We start from the raw sequence: 19,260 nt of genomic DNA, 5'->3' as shown, positions 1-19,260 counted from the left end.
TCACTCCTTCAGTATCATCAATGAAATGTACACTATTTTTAGAACCTTGCATGAAGCCAGTAGAGTCCAAGGCCATCCACCGTCACAGACCCAATCACAGAACTGTGCTGTGTCACGTATACTGAGTTTATCTTAGCTGCCACAACTATTAGTTGTGCTAGGAAAGTTAAATATGCCAGCAAAAGTGAAGCTTCCATTACTATCAATGTGTCCATCATATTAGGGTTATTTTATCCTCTATCAACTACTGGACCATTTTTTAACATTTCCATAGTGGAGGGTTTCAATCAACAACAAAATCAATCCTATGCTTTCTACTAACCTCTAATAATGCATGAAGATTCTTTTCTTGTTTAAATTAATTCTATTGTGCTTTAGGTGAAAGTTTACAGCTCAAGTTAATTTCTCATTCAAGAATTTATACACATATTGTTTTGTGACACTGGCTGCAATAGAAGATTCTTTTCGAGAAGAAAACTGAATAGAAAATTTGAGACTATTCTAAAATCCTCTCTAAGCACTTCTAATATGCCTTCCCTTTTATAATGGATTTATTTGTCAACTTCATCTAAAATAATTACTTTGAAATAACTACAGCAATTTCAAAAAGTGGATTAGATGATTCTGCCTTTATCATTTTTAGACGATAGTCACCTATAAGAAGTCAATGAGAAAAATTCAGCCCATGACTCCCAGGAGAGAAAAATTCAAAAAGTTAAGTGTTCTCTCAAGATTTTTTAATCTAAACTAGACCTAGAAATTCACAAAATTGATTCTGAGACATACGCATACATACATGTATATATACGTTATACAAAATAGTTGGTAAAAAATGATTCCTACCTCAGGATCATCATCATCAAAATAATGGTAGGTGGAATGATCTGGATTATTCACTTTATCTAACAGCTCAATTGCCAAAGACCGTGTCAAAGGTTGTGTGACAAAAGGGTGCTGTAAAAATAAAATAAGATAGTACAGAACACTTATTAGAAATCTGACTGAATGACATTTGATCTTTCAAAAAAATATATATTTCAGGGGGAAAATACTACCTGTAATAATTTTTCAGCTGTAGGTCTTTTTTTTGGATTTTTGGTAAGTGCCATTTTCACAAAATGATGAAAACTATTTGACCTACAAAATTTTAAAAATTAAAAGTAAATTTTCAATTCTTTGTTGTTCATCTTACCATGAAAGTAAATAGCACAAAAAAACTTACCACTTCATTTTGTCTTTTAGTTTAGGGGGCTGAAAATTGCTTTTTGTCATTAGAAACAACGCTCTGAAAAAAATCAACAAATAATAACACCATGTTTTAATATTTCATATTTTAATATATATCATATAAGTTCTATTACTATTTATTCCCAAATAAAATATTTTTTCATGACATAATAAATAATATGGAGAGGGAGCTTAATTTAAGCATAGGATTCTTCAACTATGACGTACTGACCTCATTGGATGTAGGTCAAACATAGGAGGCTGAAGCTCAGCAAGTTCTATGGCAGTGATTCCCACTGCCCAGAGATCACAGAGCTGATTGTATCCCCCTTTCCTCTCAACAGCAGCAACTTCTGGAGCCATCCTGAAGGAAATATTCCAGAAAAGAAAGACCTTATGTTTATTGTATTTTCCTTCATACTCCCACCAGAGAGGTACATGGAACTATCACTACCTAAGCTGAGGCCTATTTAGGCCTAATTTTTAAAAATAAGTATGTAGTACTCAAAAATCCCATCTTTACCAGAGGCCTCCAGATCTTGACATCTCATAAAATACCTCCATCCCAACCCCTACTGGTGCTTCCTATATTACTTTGTTATACTATTGACAACAGAGGTTTATACATATTTACAGTTATAATAGATCAACATGCCCCAAATTCATCTACACTCCAATCTTTCTTCCCCTGCACACACAAAATTCCATAAAAAAATAAGATTTTGCAAGAAACAGTCCACAACTTGCAGCTCTACCTCCTCCTATCAGTAAACTGCAATCTGGCCTCAGTTCACTTCACCAAAAGTATTCATTAGGGCCCCAAAGATCTTCATATTTAGTACTTAATTCACATTTACTACACACTTAATGGGCATTTTTTTTTTTTTTTAGTTTTAATATGATGGAAATTTTATAAAAATGAGTGCCTACTTTTTTAAAATGTATTCATTTAGATATTTTTTGTTTCTTTTAGCTTTGCTACAGTCTTATTCTAATATCTTCTATAAATTTGTATTTGAGTGATTTAAACGACTATATTTTCAGATATAAAAATTGTCAAATCCTATACAGTATTGTTGTAAACAACTAATAACTCTGCCTAAGAGTGATTAAATGGTAGCCTTACATATATACATTTACCTTCCTGGTATGATTTCAGGAAAGTCATTAAATTGGGAAAGTGAGAAAAGAAAAATCCCACCAACTAATGTTCAAAATGTTTGGTCTTAAAATCTTCTTAAGGCAGTTTTATGAAAATCAAATCATAAGAAAAGTGAATTTTAAAATGTGTCAGTTAGTACTTTATTGATGATTAGTTTTCATCTGGCTGGTGGAAATGCCCTTCTTGGAGCGTGACATGCTCTTCACTGGCCTCCCCTTAACTAGCTGGCCACATTAGCTGAAATTTGAAATATAAAATCTACGAAGACATGATTCCAGCTAGTAGGCTCTCCAAGTGTGTTTTTTTTCTATTCCTGCCAGCTAAGTTGTGTGCTTACCACCATCTCTAATGGGTCTATCTTTGAACCTGTTTATTCCAGTTACATTTGCTATTATAAATAAACAATTTAATTAAATATGAGGAAAACTGATTTATTATGAAGGTAAACAGAGGAAGTTGTTATGAAAATTAAGTTGACTACTTTAGAAGAACTCGTTAAAGTTTCTAAAAACAAAGCAAAATAAAAAAGCCCTGACAAATGAGTAAAGGACCTGAACTGTAAAAGACTGGGAAGGCTACAGACTGTATGATTCCCTTTGTCTGAAATTCTGGAGAAGATAAAATTATACAGACAGAAATCAATCAGAGGCTAGAGATGGGGAGAGGAAATTTACTAAAAAGGGACAAAAGGAAAACTTTCTTGGCTAACACAGTCTTTTATTTTGACTGTGGTGGATACAAGTTTCTCAACATTCACAGAACTACACATCTAAAGGATAAATTTATACCTTAATAAACCTGAACCCTCTCCTCAAAAAAAAAAAAAAAAAAAAAATCACACGCTTTGCAAGTCTAAGTTCTCACTGCACTTTAGAGAAATGCAAACTGGGAAATGTAACTGATGCATTATTAAGATGGAATGCTGATTAGTGAGATCTACTCAAAGATCTTGATTCTGTATCAAAAGATTGGTAAACAAATATACATTTATATGTCTTAAATCGAAATAAAATGTTTACAGCACATATGTATTAATTTTGAGATTTGACACTTTAACAAACTTTTTTGATTAACTGAATAACTGCCAATCTTAATCATGTTGAATTAGAGAGATTCCATTCTATTCTATTACCCTGGAGTTTAGGTAGGAATGACTAAGAACAGAAAAGCAGAATGGAAGGGCTGTAAAATTTAGCTTTACTTAATTAGCAATCTCACAATGTTCTCAAACTATTTCCCACGTTATTATATAAGGAATGGCATAAATTTGTAATCTCTAAGATTAGAGCCGAAGATCAGTCTCATCAAACACTTAGTGACGTGTGTACAGAACCATGGTAGATTCTGGAGATTCAATAAGATAGAACACTCCTCTAGACGTTTACCATCAAACTGAAGAGACAGAGCACCTAAAAATAATGACAGCTCTTCAAGTCACTCCAAAACAACAAGGAAAAGAACAAAGAGAAATATAAAGACACACACCATCTTTGAAAAAGCCAGGAGACACATTTTACCTACAACCATAACACACAAAGACTGAAAATAGGTGGAAGAATAGAAGATGATGGAGCAAAAAGGAGGAAGGATATACCTAAGTACACGCAGAGGAAAAGACCAATACCAGCAAGCCAATTAGGCCCCAAAGAACCCACGAAAGCTGAGGAATTAGGGTTACAAGTAACAAAAGTGAGGTTGAGGTTGGGCATGAAAACAGGAGCATCTGAAGTATCAAGTCTATACAGGGAGCCATTAGCCCCCCAGATTTCTATCTCATCTACTAGGGCCTAGCAATTACTTCTTTCCCACTCCCACTAGATGAGGACACCAAAAGAAACTGAAGGAGAGTCGCTTCACATTCAGAGATAACAACAAAAGGGAGTAGAAGAGGATGTGAGGAAGTAAAAAGTCTGTAAAAAGAAAAATGAGTTTCCCAGATTCCTTCACCTGCTCAGTTCTAGAACACTAGCAACCAGGCTTAAACTTTACCTCCCATGCACACAGAATCAGCTATTAGTGCCTTGCTTTTGCTCTTCAATGTACACCAACAGATAAGGATCAACACTTGAGGGAGGCCTCTGTCATGAAATTGTGAGTCTACAATAAACTAATAGGAAAACAAGGTTCTTCAGCAACGCAGGGAGCAGAAGGAAAAAAACAGAACAAAACCAGATATTGTATCCATGAACTAGAACATACTATAAAGGAAACATTCAGAGAACAAGCAAGAACTCAAATTAAAAATATTATAGCTGAAATAAAGGTTTCACACAAAGGGTTGGAAAAGAAAGTCAGGAACTCTTATAGAAAGTAGAAACAAAGAAGTAAAAACAACGAACAAAAACATTCTGAGGTACATCATCACAAAATACCAAAATACCAGGAATAATTCTGGGGTGGGGAGGGTTCCTTTAAAAAGATCGTGCATCATAATGGTATCAGACTTCTCATTAGCATCAGAGAAAACATGACAATAGAACCACACCTCAAAATTTTAAGAAAACTAATTTCTATCCTAGAATTGTATGGATAATTCTAGAGATGGCAGAAGACACATCTAAAAAGTTTTTGTTATAAGCCCTTTTAGCACTATTTTTTAAAATACATTATTTGTTTGCTAAAAAGACAAACCTAAAAATGATATGAATCATATCCTAAATACCAAACTAAGTGGTACAGATTAGTGCTATACCACTGCTGAGGATTCAGACTGGGAGGGTGTTGGGGTAGTGGCAGCACATAAACTGAAGGCATGGAGGACTTTCAGCATGCTATTACTTCAGACAAACCAACGGGGTGAACAAAGATGTTCTATGCCTATCCACCACTATGATTACAGTGTTTATGTTCATAGTGTTTAACATTATAAATAGCACATAGTAAGTGGTCAAAAACATTTATTGTGTGAATAAATGAATGAGATAGTTTTTACAGGACGGTTAGTGAATATCTACCAAACAAATATGGCTAAAATGAAGGATCTGTGAAGGAGGCTAGTCAGGAATTAAGGCTGATGAGAGAGAGAAACCTGTATTTGATCTTGTGGGCAACCAAGATAGGCCAAAAAGTTTTCAGCAAAGAGGTACTGTGAATTAATATAATGCTGAAAGAAGATTAATTAGAATACTGACTGGAAGTTGGGGTAGAGAAAGATAAAAAAATCTATGAAAATGCATGTTATATGCATAGGAATAAAAGCCAGGTTTTTCCAGCGAAGTTGGAACTATGCCAAGATTCCTGAAAGTCATATCAATCTTTAAAGCCTTTTCTGCAGAATGAAAATTAACACGCTGGAATATTCTTTGGCTGTGTAATCCACTCATATGGACATGCCTAACTTACTTAACTCACTGATGACCCTCTTCTTAACACCAGTTTTAATCCTAAAAATTTTGACCATTCAGTCTAGTTTTTAGAAATGCTATATGTAATAATGATTTAACAACAAAAAATTAAATATCAATTAAAATACAATTACCAATATGGTGTGCCAATGAAAGACTTCCGTTTGGCAATTGTAGCTGTTATCTGTGCAGACACTCCAAAATCAGCTATTAAAAAAATGAGAAACATTTAGAAAAGAAAGCTGAGAGGAAGTGTAACTGTTTAAAGACAACATGAGAAGAAAACTTTAATCATAATTAACTTCACAGAAATCTGATGTATTCTCAAAAACCAAATTAAAACTTTTTAACTTTCATGGACTAGCATTAAAATATCATGACGTAGTCAGTACGTATCACAGCCAAATAGATTCCTATGTATCCCCGCATGAATCAAATAACAATGAAGTTCAAGGTCAAATAATTCTGATGACAAAGAGGCAGGCGAGAGAACCTAGCCTGCCAGACTTAGTGATTTTATAATTTCTAATTCCCAGGACCTAAAATTCAAGGAACATCACTGGAAGAGACCTTAAAGAATAGTATATTCCTCATCAACTCCCTGTCACACCCATGATGACTGGTGACTGATATCAAATAAACCAATAAGCTTACTGACAAATCCATCTAACTTGAAAAGACATCCAAACAGAGTATTTCTAAAATTTTACCTTAGCAATTCATTCCAATACCAATAATAAATTTATTTCTTATGTAGGATTTGTTACTATTCCCTAAGATAAGTATGTTGAGTTCTAATATTTTCTCGCTTATTAATGATGAGTTCTAAATCTTTCTCACCTGAAGATATATTAATATGTCTTTGAGTGAGACATGTAACATTGCCACAAAATATTAAACTGCTGATAGAAAACAGTTCGCCAAAATAACTGTAAAGACTAGGTCTTACTTTTTCTGCTCTTCTCACACTTAAGAGACTGCTTAGGAAAAGTTTATTATATGTTAATTATTAGGTATGTATTTTAGAATCTGATTAGTTCTACAGTAAGCTATAGATGAAAATAGTTTTATTCATATTTTTATAAAATAAATACATATTTAAATTTTTGTCCTATATTTCAAAATAATTTGTCTCATATTTGTTATTAAATACCTCACTTAATACCTAACAAACATGACTTTGTTTATAAAACTACTTTATTGAAATTTTTTTCCTGTCTTAAACTTTCCAATTATTACTTAGGTTATAAACTCTATTTTAATCATAACTTGAAGAACCAAAAGTTGTAAAATCAAATAAGCCATGGTTTAAAATAAAGCAACACTCAGCATCTAAACTGCATTCTAATATAAGTAATATTACATTTCACTTTAAAAGCTTATATAAACAATGCAGGATTTGTACTGATTTCTTACTAGAAGTCACATTCCCGGGGTAGAGATGAAACAATTTCCAAAAGATATTATTTACAGTCGTTTCTCATTATTCACGGATTCCACATTTGCAAATTCATCTACTTGATAAAATTTATTTATAACCCGAACATCAATATTCATGGTGCTTTCCTGGTCACTCACAGACATGTGCAGAGCAGCAAAAATGTTGAGTCACCCGACGCACACATTTTTAGCCGAGGTCCAACAAAGTGACACTCTGCCTTCTTGCTTCAGCTCCGATACTGTAAACAAGCGTCCTTTTCACAGTCTACTTAGTGCCACGTTTTTCACATTTTTGTGCTCTGTGTTGGTGATTTTGCTGCTTGAAATGGCCCCCAAGTACGGTGATGAAGTGGTGTCTAGTGTTCCTAAGCGCAAAAGGCTGTGATGTGCCTTACAGGGAAAGTGTATGTTTGATAAACTTCATTCAGGTATGAGTTACAGTGTTGCTGACTGTGAGCTATATGTTAATAAATCAGCATATTAAATAAGCTATCTCTGAACAGAAACACACATAAAACATGGTTATGTATAGACTGAAGTCCCCGGGTGGTACAAACAGTTAACACGCTTGGTTGCTAGCTGAAAGGCTAGAGGTTTGAGTCCACTATAAAACAACTCGGAAGAAAGCCCTGGTGATCTACTTCCCAAAAAACCAGCCACTGAAAACCCTATGGAGCACAGTTCTACCCTGACACACACAGGGTCACCATGAGTGGGAATCAACTTGATGACAACCGGTATATACTGATTGGCTGGCAAAAATGATCTAATTTCGTGAGGGGCTCATAGAAACCTCTCTCTATATTCCTCCCAGGAGCAATGGTTCAGTATTTACTAATTCAGTGTTCATGGTGACTTTATGTATCATAACTACTGCAAATGATGAAAACTGACTGTAACTATAGCTATCATACGTGAAGGGCAGACTTTACCCCCATTTAACAGATGAGGAAACAAATGTTACATGCGTCCCATAATTAAATTTGCACCTAAAAATACACAGATACTGTTCCAAAGGGAGGGAACCTAGTCCCACAAAGAAAAACATAAACTCACTGTATTTTTTAATAGATTTATGCAAATGACAAAATTTCAATTTACTTACCCAATTTCACATGACCATTATCTGTCAGCAGAATGTTAGCTCCCTTCAAAGTGAGAACATTTTAGTTAAAGTAGGAAAGAGACATTTTTATCAGTATAGATAATAGATTAAATATACATATTTAAAATAATCCCATGTGGCAGCCTTAGACCTAGCAGTACTTAAAATTTAAATTGTGCCCAATGTTAAATCATTATAGTCAGAGGAAAATTTACCGTTCACTTTTTATGCATTAGACTATTTTTATGAAATGGTTCTGCCTCTTCAATAATGCAAAAAAAGCCCTGCTATTTAACATAGTATCAATGTTAACATGAAAGTGGCATATTAGTTTTCAACTAAATGTTATTTTTTCACTGATCAAACACCTTCACTAAAATGTTGCCTTGTAACAGCATTTTCAATTGTTTTATTCCACTTTAAACTTTTGCTATTTGATTGCTATTTACTCCTGGGGGGGAAAGGGGGATCTCCCTTTCTAGGAACTCACTATCGGCGGAACCAATGCTGGTGTGTGACAATGTACCCTGCTGTCCAGTACAGGAGGCTGTCGACTCTAATGTGCCTGGCTAGGGCCAAACAGTAACAAACAACTAGCTACAGATCCACAGAATTAAAATGTCACCTGTCTGCTGCATGACCTGGTGGCATTTTAGCCACTTCAGCATCTCAATCCAAGCTCAAAAACAATGATAATGACTACTTCCTCTCCAATACTCTCAAAGCTTTTGGAAGAGGTAGAAGTATCGTCTCCCAAAAGCACTACATCCTATTTCTTTCTTTCTTTCTTTTGGTGCCTTTTCTGCAACTTTTAAATGAGCAAGCAAAAGTAAGCAGCTTCTTTAGTCCAGGATGCCATCAATCATGTAAGTATATGCCTGGGGGTAAAAACACTTGGGGGTGTGGGTGGGGGGAGCAAGAAATAATAAAAGACTGGAAGAGAAAAGAAAAAAGGTTTCTAAACTCCAAATGTCACTACCAGTGAAGCTTAGCTGCACCCACTGATGTTACCGTAGCTGTGTAGGGTAACAGGGGAAAGGAGGAGGAGAAAGAAGACAATGGAGGAGAAACTTCAATTTGATCTAGGTCCTAGCTACCTAGACAGTTGCCAGAGTCTTGAATTTGAGCTCTATCTAGCTCCAGATTAATTTTCCTAAGTTGCAGTTTATATCACATCATCTACGCATTAGTCTTTGATGCTTCCATTCATCCTTCCACCTATCCACCCACCCATCCACCCCATCACCTGTTGATCTGCCCACCCATGCATGCATTTATTCATCTACCCATCCATCCACCCCTAAGAGACTACTAGCACCCAGATACTATTTTAAGCTCTGGGGTTACAGTAATGAATAAAATTAAGTTCCAGCTCTTATGGAGTTTATATTCAAATAGAAGAATTTCTAAAAATGAATACACCTATGAATGAATGAACCAACAAATAATTCAAAGTCAGGTAGAGATAAGTACTCTGAAGACAAATAAAGCAGGGTAAGGAAGGTCTCTTTAAGGCAGTGGTATTTGAGTGGAAATCTAGACACAGTGAAGGTACACAGCCATGCCAAATTCTGGAAGAACATTTCAGGCAGAGGAAACAGCAAGTACAAAGCCTTGGGGCCAAAATGAGCTTGACACATTCCAAGAACAGCAAGCTTAGTGTGGCTGGAGCAGAATGAATAAAATGGAGAGAAGTATGAGATGAGATCAGAGAAAACACAGTGGCTGGATCATGTAGAACTTTACTGGTCATGGTGAAAAAGTTTGGGTTTGATACTGAGTATGATGGGAAGCCAATGATAGTTTATAAGCAGGAGTACGACACGATCTGATTTTAAAAGATTACTTTGGTGGATAAGTAACTGGAGGACTAGAAGAATGGGAGCAGGGAGATCAGTTAGAAAGTATTACAGAAGTCTAGCTGACATATAATGGTGGCTTAGACAAGGGTAGAAACAGTGGTGATGGTTAAGAATCTCCCCAATTAGGCCCAGACTCTGAAGTATGGTACACGAGTCCTTGCATAATGGAGCACCGAATCACCTGGCCACCCCTATCTCCTATTATTCTCACACATTCTCTTCACTTCAACAATACGGTACAGCCTTTATATTCTCTAAAACTAACCCACGCTTACTGACTTCTGTATCTTTGCACACATTATTCCCTCTGCTTGGAATGCACTCCAATCTCCATGTCTGACAAAAACCTATCAATCCTTCAAGATCATCTAAGTGTCCATGCCATAGAACCCTTCTTAATTTCATTTTCTTATGATCTCTTCTACCTTTGAACTCCAAAGCTCTTTGTTTATGTCTTTGAAGTGGTTTACGAAAAATACGTGAAGAAGGGGATCTCAGCAGATGATCCATGAGTTCACTGAAATTTTATGCAAAATTGAGGGCACTGCACAATAGCATTTTTCTAAAGAGAATCCGCAGCTTTCGTCAGAGACTCAAAGAACAACATGATTTTTTTTTAAAGTTAAAAACCTTTATGCTAGAGAAAATTTCATAAAACAAAGGAGGAGAGAAGAAAGAAAGAAAGATGAAGGATAGAAAAGAAAAATAAATGAAAAGGGAAAATATCTAAGTTGAGGAGATGGTAGAATCTTTAGAGATAACCTCGGGAGTCACACCACAGCACCTGGTTTACCACTGAGCTCACCCCAGCACATCCACTACAACTGCTCTCTTCTGCTTGTCAGGGTTTAATGTACCCATTCTGATGTATTATTAATGACAGTTCCTTTAGATTGACAAAATTTACTGTAATATTTAAAGCATAAAACTTCCTAAAAACTATAACTTGATGGAAGCCATGGACCTAATCTGCATTTCATAATTAAATAGCCACAAGCTAAAATGAGTTATTAAAACATTAATCCACTGAATTGTATACTTTTAAAAGGGTGAATTTTATGGAATGTGAATTGTATCGCAATAAAGCTGCTAAAAAATTCAATCCAACCCTTAGAGTAACAATATTATTATAGTAATACATTATATTTCAGATAATAAATTCATCAAATAGAATAGTCAAAACAATCCTGCTCAATGGTTTGATTGGAGAGTATTAAAATGAAGAGAGGGTCATTAGATTAAAAATATGACATATACCTTTATATCTCTGTGCATTTTTCCTTTACTGTGAAGATAGCATAATCCCTGGAGTTTTAAAAAACAGAAAAATAAACAAGATTTTACCACAGAGCACACTTTGGGATTATAAGCGGTCAACTGAGCAGTATTCTCCGTTTTTTATTACTCATTACAGAAGGTCTAACCAACAAACCCAAACTCACTGCTGTTGAGTCGATTTCAACTCACAGCGACCCTATAGGGCAGAGCAGAACTGCCCCATTGGGTTTCCAAGGAGCGACCAGTGGTTTTGAACTGCTGATCTTTTGGTTAGCAGGCAAGCTCTTACAGTAATCTTAACTTATTTTAGTGAAATATCCTAAAAGGGAACAGAATTAAGCAAGTAAGGCAAAGCTCAGTAAGACCAATTAATTTTCCTAAGACAAATAATTTGCAGTAAACTCTGCAAATTGTTTGAAATAACTTGTAAAAAGTATATAACCAGTTAGCATCAGAATAAATTTCAATTCCCCAGACAGTGTTTATTTTTCAAGCCTTTCTTTAGTATTAAGAGGAATATACAAATATACAACAACAAACCCACAGTGCTTGGATTTTAGGAGGCTATATTATCACACTTAGGCTTTAAAGTGTTCACTTACAAATACAGTTTGAGTTTATTATACAAACAATTAAAAAGTTTATTAAAGTGCTGTTTCCAGAGAGTTTAACAAACAAGAATACTCAATCCTGACTTTACTTAATTGGTAATTTACAATATCTCAACATTTAGTTTAATACTGCATGTTACTTTTTAATTAGCATTTGATTTACCTGTAGTGTTTCTCTGCTAACATATGCAATTTGCAGTTCTGATAGAGGTCCAGTTACTGGAAGAGAAAAAAATTAATATCAATAAAATTAGTTAATGCATGTTTTTCAGTAAGTGACAAAGTTTTACAAGTTCCACTTAGTAACAGATTTAATGTATCTAAACAATTCAACTAGAATGTAAGCTTAAAAGGGAAAAGGTTCTTTGTCTGATTTGTTCATTGCTGCATTCTCAGTGTTTACAACAGTGCCTGGCACAGAAGAGCTGCTCAAAAAATATTAATGAATGAATGAATGACTGAAATAGTCACTGAAATTTAGTATATTTTCATTTGTACACCTCACTAATCAATCAAAAAAACACCAAACCCACTGCCATCAAGTCAATTCCAACTCATAGCGACCCGATACGAGAGTAGAACTGCCCCATAGGGTTTCCAAGGCTGTAATCTTTACAAAAGCAAACTACCACATCTTTCTCCCACAAAGTGGCTGGTGGGTTCAAACTGTTGGCCTTTGTGTTAGTAGCCGAACACTTCAACCACCTGCGCCACGAGGGCTCCTTATATAGATCTCATTGGAAGGTATTTATTATTTGATACCTAGAAATGGCAGAAAAAATATTTAAAATAAACCGTTAAATGCAGAGCTTGGTTCATAAACTGTAAGAGACTTTCCAGGTGTCAAAAACAAAGACGGAAATGAAGAAACAGAATATAAAAATGTGAGAAAACATTCTAGCTATGCGTTAGGGGAAGGTCAATCATGGTTAGCCAGGGTTTTAGTTTTTATCTCCTACATGGGCACAGAAGACAATGTTATAGGTCTATAAAGGCAGTTAAAACAGCCTTCCTTGTAAACCAGACCCTCAAAGAGCTACCCCCTCATTAAAAGAGTAAACAAACACAGGGAGATGAGCAGGGATCTTGGCTGTTATGGCCTGGGATATGGACAGGGGAAAAATGTCTCCTCTTAAAATCTGTCATCACAGGCCTCTTCACTCAGGCTTAGGGTACAAATATATATTGGAAACAATGAGGTCATTGGGATTCCAAGGAGAGGGGAAACATTCTGGAAGGATACATCCTCAAAACCTGTATAGAATTCTCACTGAAAAGTCCCACTGAAGATGACTTCAAAATCCACAATTACAAAATAAGTGAAAAACAATCCACCATAAAACAATAGAATGTGGTAAGTTGTTAAAGGACAATATTAAACAGAAAAAAGTTCAATGAAAGAGAAGAAACACCCTATTATGTTGGAACAATAAAAAGTTTCAAAGCTAGTTTATCAAAGAAAAAGCAAAAGTTAAAGAAAAAAAAAAGGAGCACAAAAGGAGCTCATGAAAAAAATGTAATTTCAAAACGTCCCTCCCTATGGTAGTTTAAAATATGTTCACTTTCCCCTTTAAGAGGCAGAACTTAATTTAATTCCCCTCTTCCTGAGTGCAGGCTGGACTTAACTGACTCACTTCTAAAGAACAGGATATGGTGGAAGTGACAGTATGTAACTTCTGAGACTACATCATAAAAAACTATGTAGTTTTTTCCTTGCTCTCTCTGGGATCACCTGCTCTGGGGAAAGCTAGCTGCCATATCGTTAGGACACTCAAGCCGTCCTATTGAGAAATCTACCTAGTGAGGAACAGAAACCTCCTGAACAGTCATCAAGAACTGAAGGCTTCTACCAACAACCCTGTGAGTGAACCATCTTGAACGTAAATTCTCCAGTCCTAGTTTACACTTCAAATGACTGCAGTTCCTGGCAGATTGACAGCAACCTCATGAGAGATCAGGAACCAGAATTACCCAGCTAGTGTATTCCCAAATTCCTGACCCTTAGAAATTATGAGATAATGAATGTCTGTTGTTTTTAGCTGTCAAGTTTTGGGATCATTTGTTTAAAAGCAATACACAACTAATGTAGTTCCCCATTTTAAGAAGATGAGACAGAGAAGAGAGACATATGCAAAAAGAAATGGAGGTACATGTTTAATATGGCTATGTAAGCTGGCAGCACTGTAGATTAGCCAAAGAGTAGAACACATTGCCACAAGAGGGTTACTTGGGAGAAACCTGTAAAGCAAAAAAAGTGAACATAGAGAAAGAGTTTAGGGTTTTGAATAAGTATGTAAATTCCAACACACATGTTTGAGAACATCCAGGGAATAACTGTTGTTTCTTCCACTGACTGATTTGCTGATCAGCATAAATAAATTAGTATTAACAAATTTATATTACTTTGTTATCTCCACCTTTTAATATTGCTAAAAGGCCTAGTTCTTGGACTACAAATGATAGCTGGTTGAAATGGAATGGTAACAATCATGACAACCTATTGATGTAACTAAATTAGTCTTCTTGCTTCTTAATGAAGAAAAGAGGGAGACTGTCAAAAAGTGAGAAACAGAATCAGACACCTTAGTCTAAATACATCGAATACATGACAGAACTACTAACAATCTGAGAAAGACTAAAAATTAAGTATGTTTAAAAAGATTAAAGATATAAAAGAACAATTAAAAATTATAAGAATAAGACACAAAGAAAAAAGTGGAGAGAGATCTGAAATCCATTCAAATTATTTTTAGAAATAAAAAGTACAGTTACCAAAAATTATAACCCCAGTGGATGTCCTAATCACAGCTATAAAATTAGTGAACTGGAAGATGGATATGAGTACCCAAAGGGCTCTACTGAGGGATGAAAAAGCAGAAAATATGACATTGAGTTTAAGAGACATGGAGGATAGACTAAGAAGGTCTAACATGTATTTAACTGGAATTCTAGAAGGAAAGATCAGAGACACTGGGGGAGAAAATACTTGAAGAGATAAAATTCAGAATTTCCCAGACTTGAGGAAAGAGCTAAATTCTGAGGGAAGCGCTTTAAGTCCTGCGTAGAAAAAAATAAATCCACACTTAAAGACACTGGAAACACCAGAGACGAAGATAAAAATCCTAAAAGCTATTAGAGAGAGAAAGGCAGATTATCTGCAAAGAATCAATAATCAGACTGACCACAGGCCCCAATAACCACAGAAGCTAGAAGACAATGGTCCAATATCCTCAAAATGCTGACAGAAAATACCTGTCGACCTAGAAAACATCTGCCTATACCCCTTTAGGAATGCTGGTGGCACAGTGGTTAAGAGCTTGGCTACTAACCAAAAAGGTCAGCAGTTCAAATCCACCAGCAGCTCCTTGGAAACCCTATGGGGCAGTTCTACTCTGTCCTATAGGGTCGCTACGAGTCAGAATCGGTTTTTGGGGTATACCCATTTAAACTGTCATTTAAGAGTGCAAGTCAAAGACGGAGAAAGTTTAGCACTATTTAAGACCTTGCTGAAAGAACTTTAGGAAGGAGGAACTGATAAGTGAAGGAAATAATAGTAATTACTCCAAATTAAAACAAAAAAGGGGAAACAGCTTTTTGAATTTATAACAGGTAAAGATTATAAGCTTCTAGAAATGCAGTATTTATTCTGCAATGTTCAATATAATCAAATATTTCTCAATTTTCAGTAAAATAAAAATGCCACTCATAAAGAAGAAAACTTCCTCAAATATACACTAAAGAACAGCCACAACTTAATCAAAAATATCCTCAGAAAATAATTTTTCATAAAGCAGAAATATTCTCATGATCTTCCACCTGGCTTTCAAGGCTCTCCGTATCTGATTCTACTCCGCGAATATATCCACCCAGAAAGATAAGTGCGATCTCCCGTGTTACACCTTCATGTCACTGTACTGTTGTTTCATCTACTAGAATGCACGTCTTCCTATCCAAAATTTACCTCTCTTAAAGATGAATTTAAAGCCCACTTTCTTAATTAAACCTTCTAAAATAATTCTAGCAATTTCATCATTTCCTTTTCCCTAGCATATTAAAATACTATTTTGTCAAACTAAGATGATCTAGTGAAGTGAAATAGAAACAGTAAAAATATTATCCAAATAACCTTTTAATACCTGCTTCATTACAATCGGAGTCCTGGTGGCACAGTGGTTAAGAGCTCAGCTGCTAACCAAAAGGTTGGCAGTCTGAATCCACCACCTGCTCCTTGGAAACCCTATGGGGTAGTTCTACTCTGTCCTATAGGGTCGCTATGAGTTGGAACAGACTCAATCGCAACAGGTTTGGTGTTTTTTGGTTTCATTACAATCGGCCCCTAAATTACTTAAATATGAACTATGAGCTCAATTCTATACGAAAAAAAAATGATAAAAATTTTCCAAAATATTTTCTTGGGAAATTTGACATTTTAAATTATTAAGACATTATTTTATTTTACATTAATAAAAAAGCTCATGCCCAGCAAACAAATAAACCTACTCTGTAGTTGGTGATAATAATCTTTTAATATAATCAGAATACGAAAGTGAAAGAAAGAAAAGACAGTAAATGGTATTTTCTTCGCAAGTTTCTCTTATAGACTATGTTAAAAATTCTGATGAAAAATGTTTTATTCATTTTGTTAATTTCCCAGAATCCAGCACTATCACAGAGAAACATTTAATTGATGCTTCTGGAATACATGAGAGTAAAATCAATTATCTTTGTATTATCACTACTCATGTATCACCTAGATATTCTTTGGGTCCAGTGTTAGCCATCAAGGTCTCTGCATGTTTTGCAGAAGTCTGAATTTGAAATTTTAGCACTAATGTGTTCTTCAGAATCAGCAAATACTACAAATAAATATAATGTTCCACTTTATAAAGCAAATGCTCCTTTCATCTATATATAGCTTAAATACCTATACAGATCCAAATAAGATAGTGATAAAACATAGTTTTACTTCCTCCAAACAATGTTAATGTTCTAAAAAAAAGCTGTATTTTAAGAAATTATATTTAATTCGTATACAAATCTTACCATGATAAATATCCTGTAAGGAACCACCACCACAAAACTCCATGCAAATCCAAAGTTTATCTCGCCTATGAAGAGAAAACAAGCATGTATCATATTTTCATGATTAAAATTGTCTGAGTTAACACAGATTTTAAGGTTTTATACTATAACTCTGAAAAAGTACATGAATGCAATGTGCAATCTAAAAAAAAAAAGCTAATTCAATCTCTACGAGTAAATCAATTACTTATGATGTATTACTACAACACAGTTGAAGGTTTTAACTTACAACATACCGCTTGTAGAATATAAAGCTGGAACTCAAAGGCAGAGAAAGGGAAAGAGGCCAGTGCAAAGGAATGGACACTTGAAAGAAAATGCCACATTTGAGAGACTGTTGGTCTTCCAATGTGAGTGGACCACAGGCTGCCTGAAGAGACAATGGCAGGAAATGAGGCTGAAATAGGCTGGGGTCACACTGTGAAACAATGCCTGGTTTATTTATCTTCATTTGGATGATCTCAAGTTTGTCAATCTCTCTTAAAATGTGGCATCAAGAACCAAGGGTAGAACAAATAGTGCGTTAAAAAGTGGAATTGTTGTTGTCAGGGGTGGACCACATAAGGCCGTGGTGGTGGAATTAGCCAGACCTGAGAGGTGAGCTGACTTGGTTAGGTACAGCATACAAAAAGGGAACACATGCTATCAGTGAAAAGGTAAGCCAACTTAGAGTATGGAGCAGCAAGGTACCATTCTAGAAAGCAAAGCTGAAGAGGGTGAAGCCCAAACGAAGAGATCTGAAGTCACCCAGGATCTGCTATATGCAGGGGGCAGGCATACTAACGAAGCTGAGGCATGGCAGCTGGTCGTAAAACATGAGCTAGCTGTCCCTGTGGCCTGGTTTTAAGAACTCTCAGAACCGGTGTCTGGGACTGGCAGATGCGTGGTTTTATCCAAAACGAGAAAGGCACTTATGATTGGTGACTGCTACAGATGGAGAAGTCTAAATCCCCCCAGAGAATCTAACAATTATCTTCTTTATTTGAACACTATAATTCTATTACCTTCCCTGAGAGCTACTTTCAGTTTCTTAGCAACTACATTAAGCTGCTGGTTTGCAGTTTATAGTTAACTAAAATCTCTGGATCTTTTTTATGTGAAGACTAGTCAGACCAGTCTTCTTTCCAGCTAAGCACAGGACTTTGTCCTTATTTGTTAAATGTCATCCTTAAAAAAAAAAAAAAAAAAAAAAAAAAAGTTGTTTTGATTCTTATCCCTTTGGTCCTGACATGCGTCTTACTAGCTTTCTCAGCTGAAGAGAGCTCACTTATCTGCCTCAAGTGGATCCTTCATGTAAGATACCTGTTCTAAGTGGCTAAGGAACAGGCAGCTTACAGAAACAGGCTGAATGACTGTTTTGCTGTCTACTTGCTAATATAAAATATTTTGTAGGGATTAATGAAATAACACGTAAACTGTGTAGTAAAGGATCTGAAATATATTGTAAGAGCACAATAAATGTAAGCTGTTTTCTACTCCCTTTATTATAATTTATCTTGTAGTCTAGGTATGTAAGCTACCTTAAATTGTCCCTGGAACTTGTTGAAGGTGTAAACAAAACTGACTTTTTCTTTTTTAAGAAATTAAAAAAGAAGAAGAGAGATGGGATTGATTTGACATGACTTCTTACTAGAGTCACACTACACACTACCAGTACTTTTAAGTGCTCGCCGATTATCTGCTAATAATTTACCCCAGATCTGTGCTGGGGATGGATGCCTCTTGATGTCAAGTTTAATAGTCTGTATTTTCTAGAAATCACCTTTTCTCTCCCATTGCAAATTGCATTCGCTGATCTCTAATCTTTTGACACCTCTTCTATTTGTCAAAGGACACTCACTGATAGTGGATGACAATCACATTTGCTAATTTTCCAGTATAATGAGATATAATTTATATAAATCTAAAAGTTTAAACTCATTTAATAAGTGTCTAGCTGCTCTATAATTATCTAGTCACTTATCTACGCTTCAATTCCTTCTTAATAATGCTTTTCTTACCCTTTAGTTAGAAAACAATTTTCCTGGCTGGAGAAAATGGATGCAGGAAATCAGTACTCTGCTTTTTCATATATTTTGATATTATGCCATCTTCTACTAGAAGCTGATCTATTCCTCTTTTCCCCCTTGCTTAAATATACAATATTCTA

The 19,260-nt window shown here is 35.3% G+C and overlaps 1 protein-coding gene across 3 annotated transcripts in view; it reads right to left on the bottom strand.

The window, feature by feature from the left end:
* MAP4K3 (mitogen-activated protein kinase kinase kinase kinase 3) overlaps window positions 1-19,260 on the bottom strand; it is a 203,897-nt gene that overhangs the window by 78,467 nt on the left and 106,170 nt on the right. For all 3 annotated transcript variants that reach the window (XM_004369535.2, XM_004369536.2, XM_023735692.1), the window contains exons 4-12: window positions 17,073-17,137; window positions 12,193-12,248; window positions 11,398-11,445; window positions 8,279-8,321; window positions 5,868-5,940; window positions 1,460-1,591; window positions 1,223-1,285; window positions 1,056-1,137; window positions 844-954 (exon numbers count right to left, since the gene is read on the bottom strand). In XM_004369535.2, coding sequence (XP_004369592.1) covers window positions 844-954; window positions 1,056-1,137; window positions 1,223-1,285; window positions 1,460-1,591; window positions 5,868-5,940; window positions 8,279-8,321; window positions 11,398-11,445; window positions 12,193-12,248; window positions 17,073-17,137 — 673 coding nt within the window. The remainder of the gene's footprint in view (window positions 1-843; window positions 955-1,055; window positions 1,138-1,222; window positions 1,286-1,459; window positions 1,592-5,867; window positions 5,941-8,278; window positions 8,322-11,397; window positions 11,446-12,192; window positions 12,249-17,072; window positions 17,138-19,260) is intronic.

Source organism: Trichechus manatus, unplaced genomic scaffold (assembly GCF_000243295.1).
Source record: "Trichechus manatus latirostris isolate Lorelei unplaced genomic scaffold, TriManLat1.0 scaffold00005, whole genome shotgun sequence".
Taxonomy (NCBI): domain Eukaryota; kingdom Metazoa; phylum Chordata; class Mammalia; order Sirenia; family Trichechidae; genus Trichechus; species Trichechus manatus.
The sequence above is the reverse complement of the archived record's forward strand: the minus strand, read 5'-3'. Positions and strand labels throughout refer to the sequence as shown.